General features: G+C 39.9%; 2 protein-coding genes and 2 pseudogenes across 2 annotated transcripts; 1 reads left to right on the top strand and 3 right to left on the bottom strand.

Moving 5' to 3' along the window:
* Positions 1-3,505: 3,505 nt before the first annotated feature.
* LOC121805104 lies at positions 3,506-7,095 on the bottom strand (annotated as a pseudogene).
* An 852-nt stretch (positions 7,096-7,947) lies between these two features.
* Positions 7,948-8,319, bottom strand: LOC121803698 (transcriptional regulator SUPERMAN-like). The gene has a single exon (XM_042203330.1). It carries the CDS (start codon positions 8,317-8,319, stop codon positions 7,948-7,950), a length of 372 nt encoding a protein of 123 aa, XP_042059264.1.
* A 3,675-nt stretch (positions 8,320-11,994) lies between these two features.
* LOC121803514 (transcriptional regulator SUPERMAN-like) lies at positions 11,995-12,624 on the top strand. Its single transcript, XM_042203156.1, has one exon. The coding sequence runs from the start codon at positions 12,032-12,034 to the stop codon at positions 12,518-12,520; it is 489 nt and encodes a 162-aa protein (XP_042059090.1). The 5' UTR covers positions 11,995-12,031; the 3' UTR covers positions 12,521-12,624.
* A 2,057-nt stretch (positions 12,625-14,681) lies between these two features.
* Positions 14,682-17,233, bottom strand: LOC121803697 (annotated as a pseudogene).
* Between the last annotated feature and the right edge of the window lie 1,712 nt (positions 17,234-18,945).

Below are 18,945 nucleotides of genomic sequence, written 5' to 3'. Positions count from 1 at the left end.
AAGAAGGCCTTTTGAATACTCTCAATTCTATGATGTGGACTTATGAATCTCACAATATCAGTTTCAATACACAGATGGGTACTAAGCAACACAGATGGTAAGCAAAGCATGTGATGTGAGCTTTCTTTGTGGGTGTAATTTGATTTTCATATCAAATTCAGAGCCCTTGGGCACAAACTCTTTTTACTGTGGAAAACAAAAGATTAAAAAGGAGTAAAACATAAGCAAGAAATGAACATTGCAACACAATAATGTGCAGATGCTCCCCTGTCCCTCTCAACGATTACATCAACTTGTATAATTCAAATTATACTAAGAGCATCTCCAATGCACGGATGTCCCATTCGGACATCTACTAAGAATTTCTAAAAACACCTCATGTCATGTCACTAGAACTTCTCATCCCACTGCCACGTCACTAGGACATCCCCTTCACAATCCGCCCTTCCCACTAGGACTTCCCACAATAAAAAAAAATCACAATTATTTATAAACGTAACGAAATTATAATTTTGACACGGAATACGGGAAAATTGCGAATGCTTCATTAAAAAAAATTACATAAAAAAATTACATAATAAAAAAGAAAAAAATTACATAATAAAAATAACATAATACGGAAAAATTTAGACTCGGCTCACTCCGCGTTGTCCTCGTCGCCCGTGCCACCCTCGCCCTCGCCTGTGCCGCCCTCACCATAGCCCGTGCCGCTCCCGTCGTCCCCGCCGCTAATCTCGGCGCCATCATCACCAATGGGTGGCATCCCCAAATCGCGTCGACATCCATCGATGACATCCTTCAACATCCTTTTGTACACAGGATCTGTCGTGCTATGCCACCTATGCATGGTCCGGACCAAACTAGTCGTTATCTGCGCGCGGGCGAGACGATCGTACTCTTCTGGGGAGCAGGGGCCTCCGATTGGACCTCGAACGACCCGCTACCGCTGCTGCTTCCCCTAGCCTTCCGCTGCGCAGCCTTTTGCCCAAACGGGCGACGATGCCGGCGGGAGTCTGATTGAGGTAGCGGGGACACTTCCTCGGCTTCTGGGAGCTCGTGCGAACCAGCACTGCTGCTGTATTCACCGGAAGCGTTGATCTTCGTCCGCTTCTGCCAGCCCGATTCGACACCCCCACAAAACTTATGGGAATCCTTCACCACTAGATAGGCCTCCCACTGGTCGAAATCTTTGAACTTCAAGGATTTGTTGGGGTACTGCGCCAAGGCACGGTTCTTCACATCCTCCTCGGACATGCCGCTGGTTGCCTGGCGGAGATTGTTTTGGTAGAGGCCGGCAAATCGACTAAGCTTAGGCCTCAACCGCTCCCACTGTTTCCGGCATTGTTCGGGAACGCGACACTTCGCCCCAGCCGGTTTGTGTGTGAGGTAGGCTTCAGCGACGCGATGCCACAGACTGTCAATATGCTGGTTAGCACCGACATAGGGATCCTCGACTATTGAAACCCAAGCCTTCGAAAGCGCGACGTTTTCCCACAAGCTCCAGACCATCCTCTTTCCCGTCTCCTCATCATCCTCCTCCTCAGCCACCGTTCGCGAGGAAGAGCCCGTGGCTTTCCTCTTGCCCTTGCCCCTGCCCCTTGCCGCTGTCCCCACATCATCGGGAGTCTCCCTGACTGGAGATAGCCCCAACTCCTCAAAAGAGAAAGTTTCCACGCCGGTGAACTGAGTCTCCGGAACAAAACTGGATGGGGTATCAGTAGACAACATATCGATAACCAGCCGATAGACATCGTCCGCTAGTGGTTCAGGGCCCTGCCACCCCCTCCCCCAGGCATGGTCTGCATCATCCCCGGCATCATCCCACCCATCCCCATCATATTTGGGGTCATGCCCCCCATCCCCATCCCCATCCCCATCATATTTGGGGTCATGCTCCCCATCCCTGCTGCCCTGGGCATCATACCACCCATACCACCCATCCAATTGTACATATTGCAGTAAGAGGACATCATACCACTCATCCCACCCATACCACCCATCCTACCCATTCCACCCATCCCCGACATTGCCGGAACCGTTGTCACATTTCCGCTAGAGTTTCCCTCCAGTTCGGCGGGAAACGTCGAAGTCTGCGACTCGCTCGTGGCGGGGGAGTTCATGTCGTTCTCCATTAAGTAGAAATGAAATTTGTAGTAAAAGAAGAGAGAAACTTGTTAACACAAGTGGTGTGAATGAAATGAAGTTCAACGAGCCGTATATATAGAGTTTTTAAAAAAAAATTAAATACCGGACGTCCGACCCACGCCACAATGGCGGACGTCTGCCCGCCCGTCGCCCGCACGTCCGAGGACATCCCACGTCCTTACGGGACGTCCGTATCCGACTTGCCACGCCACAATTGCGGACGTCCCGGTCACCCGTCGCGGATGTCCGACCTGACGTCCTCCATTGGAGATGCTCTAAGCTATAGATAATAAATGCAGCCCTTGAAAAGACTGCAGTGTTACATTGGATTAACAGGTACATAGCATTTAGAAACATTATTGTAGTGATGTTATATTTGATGGACAAGTGATGTAAGACCCCTAATCAAAATGGTATTATAAAGTGGAACAAAAGTAGACAATCCACCGACCAGTCTCATGCAGCCAGCAATGAGAGATTGACAGCTCATCATTGATTCTAATCAGAATACTTAAAGAAGTTCCACAAACTCCTAATTTACATTAACCATTGCAAAACTTGTTCAAGGCAACAATTACCTTTCTACATGGTTACTATTTTTTAATTAATCTTGACTTTTTCGAAGACAAGCTAAGATACATTGTCACGAACTGTTCAAGAAATAAAATTAGATATAGCACTTAGTCACAAGTAAATATGATAACTGATCAACCTTATGTTTATACAATATCAGAATAGTAGTATAAGATTAATTTTCCTAAAAAGGCATTGAGTACCCGCCAAGAACCGATTTGGATAATGTTGATTAACTAGATTTGGATCTGATCTACAATATTCTTTACATATCTATGCATCAAACGTGAATAAAATAATATTATTTGAGAAAACAATTGCGTAGGTCAAGATAAGAGATATAAAAGGGGGCCCAAGTGGGAAAAGGAAATGAACAAAGTGTCTACATACATACGTTGCTCAAGTTCATGCATGTACCCACCTAATATAATACACATGCTTCTAATAAAAGACATGCTTCGAATCTATTTCAAACTAACTTCTCCACCTATAATCACATTCCTTCCAACACAAACCACATGTCTCTCACATGCTCCCCCCCACACACACACCATATATTTATATTAGTATTAATATTTCATTTTCTTAATTATGGTTAATTTGCATATTAAAACATACCAATTGGTTGAAGTGAAAATATTTTACCAATTGAGTTGTGATGTTGCAATGTTTTAAAAGATGAGTTTAATTTGTAAAATGCTTATTAAGCTAGCCAAACTTTGAATAATAATGCAATACAAAAGAAGATTTTTTGTATACTGTGTAATACTAATAGCTACCGATCAGATTCAAACAAATAAATGTGCCTTTGATTTTATTCTAACAAGGCATAATTAATTTAGTTCATTCAATCAACTAACAATATCTAGGAATATAGTCTATTTGCCTGCAGCAAAATAGCCTCGAGCTCATAAGCAATATCTTGCAACGAACCTGGTTTTGCAAAAACACCATTCATTCCAACCTGCAAGCACTTCTCCCTCGTCTCTTCGTCGTCACTCGCGGTCAAGGCCACGATCAGCAGCCAGTTCCGGCTCCTGAACTTGCGTAACTTCATGGCAACTTCGAAGCCATCCAAGTCGGGAAGGTGAAGGTCCAGAAGCACGAGTTGGAGTGAGGATGCAGAAGGACCAAGAGCGCTGAGGCATTCGTATCCAGATGAGACTGCAGACACGATGCATCCCAGCTTCTCCAGCAACTTCCTCGTCACGGCTCTGTTCACATCATCAGCATCGGCTAAGAGAACTTTCAGACCTCTGAAGGCAGAGTTAGATTGCACGCGCAGAATAGATTGTTCATTTTCTAATATGCCTCTTGCAATGGATTCCCGGCCTGGAAGTGCAAGACGAGAGCCACGCTCTGATCGAAGCCCTCCGGATTTGATATCATCCAGATGTCTCCTTGCATCAGCTGTTTCAGTAATTAGATTAAAAAAATATTATGGCCACGAATCAACAAAAATCTAGAAATCTAACACATTTTACAAAAACTTGATAACCATCTATACATGCAAAATGATACTCCCCAATTTGATGAATTTCAACAGAGGATCCGAACATTTGCTCATAAAGTAAAGAGGCCGAGTGCATACCTGAACAAGTTTTTTGCATACATTAAAGCTCATGGTTTCCTCGCCTCCACCAGAGCATCTCTGCCTGCCGATCATAGAAGAACTGTTGGCTTCCTGGGAACCGGTATGGCAAATACCAGCTTCAAGCCTAACATAAGCATATCCATCTGATGAATTCGACCTCCACTGCCCTCGTCTCTGCTCATTCCACACCTGACTCCCACTTGCTGAATACACTCGTAACAAAAGAAATCCACCTCCTCTGTTTGCATTCAACAGATTACCAACCATATGCAAAATCACCTGAAACACTCTTCTCTCATCACCTATCACATAATTTGGCAACGACTTATCCACTTCAATAACAAAATTATATCCCCTATGAGCACATAGGCATTTGGAGAGGCAAGCAGCTTCTTTAATCATAGAATGCAGTTTAAAGGGCTTCATATCCAAGGGGAATCTCCTATTGTCCTTCGCTGCAGTGTCCATGACATCATTTATCAGTGTTGAAAGAACGTTACCAGTCTTGAATGTTGTGTCAATGAGAAGAAGCTGCTCCTCACTAAGCTGTTCATCCTGTAACACTGATAGCAGGCCAAGAATCGAATGCATTGGCCTTCTTAATCCATTACTCATCACCATTTGAAATGCATTGCGCGCCTGACTTGCCATTAGTGCATCCTGTTTGGCCTGCTCCAGCGCTCGATTTTGTTCCACAAGCTTGTCTCTCATGAGTTGAGATTCTTCAAGAATAGCTGCATGGGATAGAGCCACAGCAACTTGATCAGCAACTACCTCTACTATCTCGAGTTCCTGTTTGCTCCACGTTCTACCCTTCCCATCGGGAAGGACCAACACGAGTATAGCATAACAGGCGGGAACCATCTCAGGAGTGCCACCTTTGAAATTGGAAACCCTCAGCATTGGCATCCTAATCGCAGCCACAGATCCCGGCTCACCAACTTCCCTACTGCTTGCAAGAGAAAGGGGTGATTCGGGATCAAGTATCTTCACCCGTTCACTTCCCTTGATCTCTCTCACATCAGGCTCACTAGTAGGGATGACCGAGGTATACGTGTTTGGGTAGCTATGCTCTCTCAACTCATGTGTTAAAGTTATCTCCGTTCTACCCGTGTTTGGCATCCAAACAACGCAGTTCTTCAAATCCAGAGTCTTTGACAGCTCAACAAGAGTCGTGTACAAAATAGTATGGCGATCAAGATACTTGCGGATCTCATGTGTTAGCATCCTAACATGCAAGCCAGCCTCCTTCCGCTTCTTGATAATCCCAACCTCCCGGTCAAGATCCCAAGTCTTCTTCTTCAGCATGATCTCCCGCACCTTAACCTTTAGCAGCAACGGGATGAGGGTGAAAAGGGTTATAGCCGTTGCAAACGAGACAAGGGCAGTGAGACACTTGAAAATGGTGAGAGCAAGCATGAGTTGAAAGGTGTGAGGTCCGTACGTCCAACCATTCAGCAAATGAGTCATCCCACACAGGACAATGAACGCGATGAACTGAATCAGCACCCATTTGAAAGGAATGTTGGAGCAACTGAGGAAGTAAAGCAGCTCAATAGGGATGGAGAAGTAGGCCACTGCAATCAAGAAATCACTGACTTTTTGGCACTCCAAGATGTTCTCAACGCTCCAAAAACCCTCCTCGTCACAGCTGCAGTGGTACTCATTGTCTGCAGCCGAGACACAAACAGACAACGACAACAAAAACAACACCAGCAACGCAGATGCAAATGTCTTGAACATTGCATCCAACGAATTTTGATGCTTCAATCCATTTGTTCTTGCTGATTACTTATCTCATTTAGGCTCCCAATGCAACTAGATACACAAATGGACCACTCCTATCACAATCTCACAACATAACCGCGGGCATTCATTTCCTGACGAAAAATATTCACTCGAATCAAAACCCATAAATAGATATACAAGATTACATATATTATTCAACCCAGAATTCAACCAAAAGCAGACAAAAAAAGATCCGACCCGCCAACCAGCCTATAACTTCCAAAAAGGGCGATTATAATATTCAATTTCTGGGATTCAGAACTGTAATTGAACTAATCACATAAACAAATTTCCAATATGACCCCAGATTAACACCCCCACACCCCAAAAAATGAAATAAAAATCTAGAATCATGCCAATTGAACTGATCGATAAAAAATCAGAAAACTCCGAAAGAAAAATATGGTAAAATCAATGAGAACTCGTACCTGGAAAATCACACTAGCCTTTAGATCTTATTCTTCAATTAAATAGAAAAAGGATTTTAGACCTTCATCTGTGTCTCGTTGCTACCATCGAGCAGAAGCAAAAGCTTAAATTTCTGCTCAAGAAATCAAAAAGCCCATTGATAAATCCTTCAAAAGAGAGCTTTCGAGGAAATTTTGTTGCAAAAACAGCGCAGCTATTAGAAGCTGAAATTTTGATCTACCTCAGCCAAAATGCTGGTTCATCTAATTGTTTTTCAACCGGTACAATCCGCCCTTAGAAGAGATTTTGCAAGCAGAAAATCACGATCAAGCTCCATTATACGCATTTGCATCCGTACGTAGTCTAATTGGCAGGAAGTTCACCAGGATACTTTGGAAAAAGTTGGCTATCAATTCGTTCCAAATTTTCTGCTTATATGTGGAAATTTCGAAAGAAAATTGATGAGAGAGACATAGATGGGAGTGTTAGGAAAATCGCGGAGAGAAAGAGATGCGTGAGGTGTTCGTTCCCAGCAGTGGCTGGAGCGAAAACAGGCGGAGAAATGAACTGGAAACGAATAGCAAGAAAAGTGAGAATAATTCGTATGTTTATATGCTTAGAGAGAGAGAGAGATGTGAAAATCTAGAGAGAGGTGGTGGGGCCCGCTGGGTTTCACATTAAGAGAACTTAGACGCACACCTTTTTTTATTTGTTCCATCCTCACCAACCAATAAAAGTACATTTATAATATTAGCAAAACTATACAAAGATATATTTATTTCTTTTTACATTATACAAAGACCCCTGTGATCGCGCGCGCACAACTTAATGTCATTAATTACATATTTAATACTAACTTCATAATTATAAAATTAAGAATATCAGTATATTTTTGTAATGGCATCTTCCTTTATAAAATGTTTTTAATATACAAAGCAATTAAGTAAAAGGTTCGCGATTTATTTGAAATTACGGTTTTTCATAATTATAAAGTCTCGTTTAAAGTAATAAAGGGACAGACTCGCAATTATCTCCCAAACCCAAAAAAAGTTAAATTGATTAATTGTGATATTATAGTGCCCCAGAAGGAGCTATGAATCAGGCAATATTTCCCATAGTGATTCAAGCCATTTTAACAGTAATTGCGCGTTCCAATTAATTACAAATCTTCTATATATCATGTATGTATTACAAAAGTAATGGAAGCAAAGAGTAAGAAATGACTCCACAGTTCACAACTAAGGAAGAAGCAATTAGGCTTATCTCCCTTTTATTGAACTTAACTTTTTCAATAAAAATCATCTAACGACGCAGAAATATGCAAATATCCCAAATACACAAACAATCAAGATATACATAAAACTCACTTTCTATGCACCATCACTTCATTAATTAAGATCCATCCATCCATCAACGTCGAAAACTTGATGATTGATCGATCAGGGGTCGTGGCCGAGGCCGAGGCGGAGCTCCAAATCCACTTCATTCTCGACCCCTCCTTCTCTGAAACGATGGAAAGGCAAGTAATTCCCAATTTGGAAACTAGGGTTTGATGAGGGCAAGCACATCTGATATCTTAACATTTGCTGGTGATGATCATTCACTGATACAAACCTCGAATTCAAGTGATTCTCTTTCCACATATCGAGTGATTGATTCTTGTGGTTGGCCTTGGCCTTAGCCTTGTCTTTCCTGTGGATGTTCATGTGGCCGCCTAGGGCTTGCGCGTTGGTGAAGCCGCGCTTGCAGAAGGTGCACTCGTATCCCCACGCCCGCCTTGTCGTCGTCCTCGTCCTCTTTCTTCGATGCATCACAATCTCCGTGTTTTTCTTGGTCCATGGTCTTAAACATTTAGGTTTTGGGCTAGCCCAACGCACTAATCAAACTGCAAAAGAAAAGGTTATCATGTGATATCCAATTTATAATGATGAAAATTAATTATATTTATATTTATGGTACGTAAAATATTTAATTTATAAATATATGGAATACATGTTCAAACAAAAGTGATAGGGTCACTATAGCTTGATTGGAGTCATAAATATATAATGCTAAAAAACCAAAATCACTTGCTCGATCCCTTCTTGTTTTATATAATCTTGTACATGAAGTATTAGTACAAAATGATTTGTTCGGTTATATGCAAGACTTGGATGAATCAAATTAGAAAAATGGGAAAAGAATGAAAATATATCTCACAAATAAGCAATTTTTAAGTATCATATCCTAGAAATAACTTATGTCTTGTTAAGGTTTTAAAATTATACTACTACTACTACTACATAGGTAGCTGGTTCCCTGCGTGGGAAACGAAAGAGACGGCTGGTGCAACCTCTCAACTTTAATTTGACCATATATGTCTGTTTGAACTTTGATATATGATCAAGATCTGTACTTGCAGACGGCAAATTTTCTACAAATTATTTACTCAGGTAAAGTAAAGTATGTAGCATAATATATATTTTAAAATTCTAATTTCTATCTGGGAAACCTTTTTTTTTCTAATGGAAGAATATGTTATATAAATTAATATTAACCTTTTTCCTCCAAGGGCAGAATAATGGTTTTTAAATTAATATTTTAATCAAGAGGCTAATAGAGTAAAAGAGTGCCATTGTTATAAAATCACAAATCAATTAATTCGGAAGCCCATCATAAATATAACTCTATTAGCCCAATATGAAGTATAAATAAGCCCAACACCATTTTTTATTCAACCCAATTAATTGACGCTGAAATGCGTGGACACGGATTTTTTTTAATTCCTTTTTATAGTGAAATACAATGACACGATCGAAGAGGATCGTTGTGGAGTAGTAGAAAAATATTACTCCACAAAAATACTAGTACATGACTAATGTGTTTTAGTAATTTAGTAGTCGCTTTGTGCAGACTGAACATGCTTCTAATTTTTGCTACACATTTACTTGCAAATTAATAAGCGAAATAAACATAAAGACTTTGAAAAATGAATTATATATATTGGGTAGTGTCTGATTTGGTTTTGATAAATTTAATGCCATAAAGATTATACTCTATATATCATAGTTTTGACAAATTTAATGACAAATCATAAAAAGTCAAATATGAAAGACTTAGACCTATAATTCAAACAAACAGATTTTGAATCATGTCAAGCTTGCACTTGAAAAAAAGGAAGTGGTATCAAAGCATCAGCAATGGCGGATGTCCCAGCGGACGTCGGATAGGCGTGTCGGGCGTCCGCGCAGGACGTCTGCCATTGGGTCGGGAGAGGCGGACGCGGACGTCCGTCGTGACGTCCTCCATTGCGGTGTCATGACAGACGTCCCGATTTTCGATTTCAAAAAAAATCTATATATACGGCTCGTTGAACTTCATTTCATTCACACAACTTGTATTAACGAGTTTCTCTCTCTCTACTTTCATTTCATTTCATTGCATTTTCCCCGTATTCGTGTCGACATTTTAATTTCGTAAATTGCATATTTGTGAATTTGTGGATTTTTGTTATTGTGGATGTCCGCCGGGATGTCCTTGGGGATGTCCGCTATTGTGCAGTAGGATGTCCTTATGACGTGGCAGTGCAGTGAGATGTCCTTATGACGTGGCAGGAAGTGTTTTTTGTTGTCCGCCGGGACATCGGTCCCCATTGATGATGCTCTCAGTTTGTACTAATATCTTCATCCAATTGCGTGATAAAAACCAGTAGCTCAGAATTAGGAGGGACAATTGTACTCCAATTTTTAAATGTTACTTCAATTAGAAGAATTTTTTGTTTTAGTGTTCCATGTTTATAGAGATGATGCTATTGGCCACCAGTCATTCACAAAATCTAAGCTAAATGCAGCACAATCTTTTGCATATTTATGGCATCTGAGAAACCTTACCACATTTTAGAGAAAGGAAATGGCAAGAAAATCTTGGCACTCGGATACATTTTTCTATGATATCTAAGGGGGTTTGTACTCTTCTCCAAAACGTAAAGATTTTTTAATGAAACTTTTGCTGGCATCAAACAACGTGAATGACTACTTATTAGTAATTATTGCGATTCATATGCTTTCTGATATAAACACAAACTAGAATCAAATAGGATTGAAGAGAGAAAGGTAATAAATAATGTCGTACTTTTTTCTTCAAGCAACAAACGAAATAAATGAGGTGCATCTAGTATTTCTTCTAACTATAACAAAAATATTTATTGTTTTGGATCATGTTAAAAATATACCAATAAAAATGCAGCTTCTAGTTTGTGTGGCGCCATAATTATGTTTCGTTGAATTAATTACTGTTTTATAATTTTCAAGATATTTCCATATTTAATGATTTTTAAAATATGACCACGTACTCTCATTTTATGTGCGTAGAGGTGTGATTTTTTCTATAAAAAATAACAAAAAAGGGTGGTGTGACTGAAATTCGTGTGGCTATTTTTCTTTTTGTGTGAGGATTTATGAGTAGGAGACTAATTTTCTGATAAAAATAGGAATCCTTACTTTTGCAATTAAAACCCAAATATGCACTACTTTTTATACTTGAATCACGTCGACTCAATTGATAGTGTTTACTCGGGCTTTAAATATTGTACTTAGTATTTAAGGTAATTAATTGCATATACAAATGGTGGAGTGCGCACATGAGTGCAACTCTCTCTTTAATTCATTAGAGCCAAGAATTAATTGTTGAAATCAACGATTACCATATTTTGTTACATTTATTTTTTTGATATGTGGAAAAATGACAATCATGATTCATGATAACGTATTTTCGCAACAAGCAAACGAGTTCCAGTTTGTAGCTGTGAATTACATCCCTATAAAAAGCAATATAGCTTCAAAAGTTATGATAATTCAAGTTGGACAGATCCACCCACAAGAAATGCACAAATCACACATGTGCCCCCAAACAAAAAAAAATGGTGAACTCTTTCGTTATGCAAAACATGTGTACTTGATGCCGAAGCCCTACGAGAATGACCGAACCAAGAGAAAGTAGAACGAAAATTCGAATAAACCCTAGTTTCTTAAATGATGATATATTCTTAAAATAAAAGTTGCCTCTCAACACAAGTTCATACTACTAGTATTAATATGGCCTTAAAATATCCAGACAAATCATAAAAAACCGGAAAACTTTGAATTGATATTTGATCTCGTACTGTTATGCAAATTTCAAGTAATTCCATGATATGGGTATTTTTTCTCAGCTAAACTACATGAATACATTCATTCAGTTACCAAACGAATATATTAATTATATTTCTTGAATTGCAAAAATGTGACGTAAAGATCGACACAAAAATGTGAAGAGGAATAAAGAAGTTGGAGCAGATGAGTTTCCTAGAATGGCATGGATTGGCAGGACGAGGTTCCACAATTAGCAACCACTGACCTAACATAGGGAATACGCACTTAATTCCAATATCCAATCCCATTTCTTACATTTTGGGTTTGAATTTCATGCCCTTTTCTCTCTCACACACTCACCCTCTCCCCACCTCTATATCACCTATTCTTGCTTCTCTCTCTACACTTATAATTAATGAACACAATGGAGAAGGCCAGCAGCAACATGAAGCAAATGCATCATTTCAAGTTCAAGGTTCCATCCTTCGACTTGGTAGACGGAGATTTGGTGGCATGGCCGCCGAGAAGCTATGTTTGCACCTTCTGCAAGAGGGAATTCCGATGCGCTCAAGCTCTCGGCGGCCACATGAATGTTCACCGCAGAGACCGGGCGAGGCTGCACCAGTCTTCGCCGAGAGACGGTGGAGGTAATTACGCTCCCTTTAACCTAAATCTTGAACCAAACCCTAGTTTTCACTCAAACCCTAATTCTAGCCCATCTTCTTCTCCACCTGCGTCGATGAAATTTCCTCATTTCACTCCCAAATTGCCCACGCCTACACCCATTACCACAGATTTTATGAAGGTGAGAGCGGCAAAAGGGCTTCTCGACTTGGAGATTGGGTTGATTAGTTCGTCTAATGAGGAGGAACTTGATTTGGAACTTCGTCTTGGATATACTTAGCTTCTTGCAAAACCTTGAGTTTAAGCACTTTATCTACATCTTGATTTGAAGGAGATTGAGAAAGAACACAATACTGGGGCAGTAATATTGATGAATTTTTCATCCCTCTTTTATGTGTTTTTTTCTCTTTTTATATGTTGTAGTACTTTGTTAGGTTTTCAGTTGATCACATATATAAATGGTCATGTTTTATTATAAATTAAACTCTGTTAGTATTTATTACTGTTAAGTTTTTCCGAAGTATATTTGCATTACCATCTCATGATTTTCTAAGTCCACAACAACTTTTTTTAAAGTTCTCTTCACTCATTTCATCAGCATGTAATGGAAAATGAAATTGCATAGATGAATCCATCTGTCTTTGGAGAGAGAGACACAGTTTGGAGAAACTATTGTTCTTCTTGCTTTTTTGTTTGTAATTTATTTTTCTGAATTTATTATTTTTTTCCAAATAAAAGTAAAAAAAAATTCTGAAAGTCCGAGGCTTAAATACTTATTCTAACTATGTTCAATATTCATGGGGATTGTGTTTAACAGTAATTTGAGATATTTATTCTACTTATTGGATGCATACACATTACAAATTTGATATACATGCATTACAATAGCTTTCAATGAAGCATGTTTGGAGCTTCAGTCCATTCAAATTGTTTCTATCTCAAATCATTACTTCCTTTTTAGCTTTCAATAGATCCTTTGGACCCACTCTGGAGGACTTATTTTTTAATAAATGGAGTTGTTATGCAGCTGTAAGGAATAATGATATATATTCCAGTTTTTGGTTGATGCATTTTTTAACAAATGCATAGATTTTTAGAAATCCCTATTCTAGGAGGACAATGCAACAGTGTGATACACTGACAAACTTAATTAGCTAGTATGATTAATACATAGAATATGGTGTCATCAAATGATCATAGAGTTTAATTTGTGGGGCCATAAGCCCAAAACATGATAGTTTGCATGTTCCCGACAACGTCCAGATGTTGAATGGCATCATCACATTTCCCAAAATGGAATTTGGTTTTCTGCTAAGTTTCCAGACTACTCAAATACCCTCTTTCAATTCCTAAATTAGAAACAAAGCCTCTTTAAAATATTATTTCATGCTCTATATATAATTAACTAAAATGGTCAAACTTTTGAGTCTTCAAATAAGTTAATCACTAGAAGGATATATTTTAGATATTTTATTATAAGATGATTGGAAGATTTGTAATTAAGTTGTTAAGGTATTTAATTATTTGAATTTAAAACTTGGGGGGGGGGGGGGGGAGATCGTGAATAAGGACTAGAGTAATAAAGAAATACTATATTTTTTGTAATTTGAAGAATAAAATTGAGTTTTAACGAACTTATTGTGGGATACGGTGACCTGGTGACCTGTAATATGGGGCACAGACATGTGGTCTTGGTCTGGTGGTCTTGGTTTGAGGGGAGGATTGTGGTGAAGCAAACCATATCCCACATCGGAGAATAGACAAGAGTTGCAAGCATATAAATGAGCTACCCCAACTCCATTAGTATGAGGCCTTTTGGGGAGTACCTCAAGATCAAAACCGTGAGGGCTTTGCCCAAAGCGGATAATATCATACTAATGTGGAGTTCGGGTGTGCACCACCGGGAACCCAACAGTGGTATCAGAGCCCTGGTTCAGGGGCTGGGCCTGTGTGGCTCGGGGTTCGGTGGGTTGCGCTTGCAAGTTCTCCGATGTCTCTGCGTGAGCTCGACCAAGACTTGTGGTGACATGGTGGCCTGTAACATGGGGGCACAGACATGTGGTCTTGGTCTGGTGGTCTTGGTTTGAGGGGAGGATTGTGGTAGAGCAAACCATATCCCGTTTAAGGGGAGGATTGTGGTAGAGCAAACCATATCCCACATCGGAGAATGGACAAGAATTGCAAGCATATAAATGGGCTACCCAACTCCATTAGTATGAGGCATTTTGGGGAGTACCCCAAGAGCAAAACCGTGAGGGCTTTTGCCCAAAGCGGACAATATCATACTAATGTAGAGTTCGGGCGTGCACCACCGATACCCTAACACTTATGATATATTTAAAGATCTATTATTACATTTTTTAAGCTTCGGATTTTATTTCACCGAATACTTCTCGATAGTTTATAAGCTTAGCATAATTAGTCGAACAGCTTGCTCCTAGCTAGGTCAAAATTGGTGGAAATTTGACCAAGGAAGCCAGATTTAGCATATAAATGGAGCACAATATAACCATGAACGGAGGTGGAGCTTGGAAGTCGTATTTCCCCATTTGATAAAGCTTATCCACTTCATCATCAGTGACTTTGCTTGTTGGCACAAAGCTATCTTTGGCCAGTCCCATCTTCTCCAAAATCGCATTTGCGACAGCGAAAGAGTAAGAAGTCAATGACTTCATCACCCAAGTCCTGAGCGAATCCCCTGACGCCATGACCTCCTGCGCTTGTTTGAGTTATGATGAGATGAATACAAACACAAACACCGCGAAAAAATGGACTTGAAACATGCATGAACAAACAAAGTTCTTGTTATATGCCATAACATATAGCAAATAATTACAACTACTTGGAGCCTCAATGTCTAAATAAAAAGTGCAAGCAGAAGGCATGCCTGAGGATAGAGAGGGACACCGGCAAGGAGGCAGAGCTAGGGAAGGAGTGCTAGAATGTAAACAGGGAGGAAGTAAATCGCGTAAAATGCTTGTTCTGCATAGGCCATGCTTTGCAAAACAGACATTCGCATGGCCCCATAAACAAAGGGGGAATATTTGAACAATGCAACCTGGCTCAATCCGAGGAACCACCTCATGTTTTGGACAAGAGTTTCACTAAGGCTTATAGGAGATGAACCCAAGAAACAAAGGTGCAAAATACACTGAAATCCAACCCTCGCAATGCAGGTTGAACCCTGTGAAGTAATCCTCCACTACTGCGAAATATCTATATCCCACCTGCACTTCCATTCAAACACAACATATATTTTTATATCGAACTTGTTACCATATATGAATGAATAAATGCGATATATATATAGTAGGACTTGCCTCTTGCCCCCATTTTGTACCCTTGTCGTAGCTGCAAGAAGCTAGCAGTTGCACCTCTCTCTGCAATGATTCATCAGTGCTTCGGAAATTCGTTTTGTAGCTTCTGTAAATCGACTTTATGAAATCGTTGGAAGACCCGTAATATTCATTAAGCTGTTTGAGATCAACATCTACACAACATGGAAAAGATGAAATATAAATCATGGATCGACTAAGCTCTACAAAGTTAAAAGTATTACTTGGTTGAAGTTTCCGAATTCCGTAGAGTGCTTCTCTCTTGATATAAAACCCTGTCCCTGACAAGACTGGCCCTCTAAGGCCATTTAAGCCATCCCATTTTGTCTGAAATATATCAATTATAATGAATCACAATAATAATACAGAATTATCCTTTTGTAATCTATAAGGATAGTCAATGCATACCCAAATAAATCTCATGGCTCCATCATAGATATCATGGTTGCGTCTGATGTTGTGAAATATTTGTGGGAAGTGAACAAATGTAGGGCTGTCAAATTGGATATCGGGTATTGGATACCCGATACCCGAACCCGAAAAAATCGGGTAATTGGATACCCGATACTCGAAAAATCGGGTTTCGGGTCGGGATCGGGTATTGGGTTATTGGGATTTTCGGGTATCGGGTTACCCGATACCCGATCGGGTAATACCCGAATACCCGAAATACCCGAAATTAATAATGTTTAATTTAATTTATCAATTAATTCAATTAGGGTACACATACACATTAGTTAAATCAATTAAATAATTTTTGTGTGACAAAGGTAATAGTATGTTTGTGTCCTCATAAAGTTTCAATAGATCTGATTTTGTCACAAATTTTTCGAGTAAGGTTTAATTGGTCAAATAAAATTAGCATATAAACTTGAGTATAGTCTAATTTATTCTAGCATAATTAATTGGTAATTATTTGTAATAGTATATATGCATCAAGTTCATTGTATATTAAGTAGGAGTATGTACTAATATCTAAAAAATGAATGTATTGCAAAGTGAAAATATATTATAAAATTAATACCAAAACATTAACCCAATTTTTTTAGTCCCACTTTGGATCACCACTTAAATAAAAAAATATTATACGCAATTAATTATTTTATACCATACCATGATTCATGAGAGCTGTGATTACTAGTATTATTTTATTATGGCTGATTACACTAAATTCCCTCGAGCTAATTAATTTATGCATTTTACAGAGAAAGGCAATAAAATATGATATTGGAGCATTTTTTTTAAATCGGGTATTTCGGGTACCCGATTTATCGTGACTGGATACCCGAATCGGGTATCCGGGTACCCGAAAATTTTTCGGATCGGGTATCGGGTATCAATTTTTTGGATTTTCGGGATCGGGTACCCGAAAATTTCGGGTCGGGTACCCGCGGGTACCCGATTTGACAGCCCTAAACAAATGCAAGATTCTGGGAGAGTTTAGGGTCCAGATGGAAGCACATTGCTTGACGCATGTCGCAATCAAGCGAGAGTATGTATGGCGAGTTGCTCATCATACCCGATACTCGTAGCTGCGCTTGGGCACATAAAATTGTCAAATAAATAATAAAAGGGTGAATGTTCGATCTTGTCTCACCATTTCAGTGTGTCAATGAAAACGTCTCAACTTTAAGGTAATTATAAAAAGGTACCAACATTTTGGCTTACGAATGTCCCCTCAAAAAAAATCACACAAAATTGCCTTGGAACTTTTACAGTGGTAAGGACCTATTGCACTATTGCTAGATCCTCACTCTTGCCAAAATTTCAAGAGAAATTTTGTTTGAAAATTTTCTGGAAATTCTTGAGCTAACTTAGAAATGTTGGGTACTTATATGTGATGAGATAAAATTGAATATTTATCGATAAAGTATATAAATGCATAAAACATTTAGGGATATATGACAGCTCGCCATGGTCGTTAGCCACGTGGCGAGTTGTGGTTCGCCCGTGACGCCCACTCACCGGCCGCGAGTGGGCGTCATTTATTTCCGTTGAAAATGTATTTTTTTTTTGTTTTTTTATAAAAAAATTCAAAAAAAATTTGAAAAATAAAAAAATCCCAAAATTATACTAGCCGTTTATAGCTATTTTTTACAAATATTTAATTTTTGTGTATTTTTTAAGCCCACAATCACTTCTATAAATATCAAATCATTCTCACAAATTAATCCACAAAAAAACTCTCTATTCTCACTCAAACACTCTACATTCTTCATCTCAAACATTATTCTTCTCTCAAATTTAATCCACTCATGGATCCATTTGAGCAAATGCGTTGAATAATGGAAGAATCGCTAGAAGAAGATCGACGTAGGGAGGAGGAGGAAGCTGCGACGCCTCAAAGGCGATCCCGGATTTACATCCATCGTAACCGGGAGGAAGCCGCTGCAAGGTTGGTACACGATTACTTCTGTGAGAACCCGGTATGGGAAGAGACTTACTTCCGTCGCCGTTTCCGCATGCGAAAACCGCTATTTATGCATATCGCAAATACATTGGCAGCCCGGGGAAGAGTACTTCCAAGAAGGGTTCGACGCCGTTGGCCGTCCCAGTCACACGACGCTCCAGAATGTACTGCAGCAATCTGCCAGCTTGCTACTGGACAAACGGCGGATTTGTTCGACGAATACCTGCACATTAGGGAAAACACTGGGAGACTGTGTTCGATGAACTTCTGCAAAAGCGTCCGGGTAGCCTTCACCGACGAATTTCTCCGGAAGCCAAGCACCGCAGATTGTCAGTTTCTGCTCCGACTTCACAAAGAAGTGCACGGATTCCCCGGGATGCTTGGCATCGTCGATTGCATGCATTGACAATGGAAGAATTTCCCTATGGCGTGGAGGGGGTCATACACGAGCGGCCACAAAGGCACCCACCCCACCGTTATACTTGAGGCCGTTGCCGACTACCGGCTATGGATTTGGCATGCGTATTTCGGGGTCCCTGGATCGAACAACGACGTCAACGTGCTCAACCAATCCGACCTCTTCAGCAAAGTTTTGAATGGTAAAGCGCCGGCCATCAACTTCATCGCTAACAACCGCCGGTATAAAATGGGGTACTATCTTGCCGACGGCATCTATCCGAAGTGGCCAACCTTCGTGAAGACGTTCAACAGGCCGATGAACGAAAAGCAGGCTCTTTTTGCACAGAAGCAAGAGGCTGCTCGCAAGGATGTGGAGAGAGCATTTGGGGTTCTCCAAGCTCGATTCAACATTATCAAAGCCCCGGCTCGTACGTGGTTTATGGAGAATATGGTCGACATCATGTATATGTGCATAATCTTGCACAACATGATTGTCACCGACGAAGGACCTGAGGCAGGAAATTGGTTCGACCCTGAAATCCCGGGAAGCTCTACCTCAAG

This window comes from Salvia splendens, chromosome 5 (genome assembly GCF_004379255.2).
Source record: "Salvia splendens isolate huo1 chromosome 5, SspV2, whole genome shotgun sequence".
Lineage (NCBI taxonomy): Eukaryota > Viridiplantae > Streptophyta > Magnoliopsida > Lamiales > Lamiaceae > Salvia > Salvia splendens.
The sequence above is the reverse complement of the archived record's forward strand: the minus strand, read 5'-3'. Positions and strand labels throughout refer to the sequence as shown.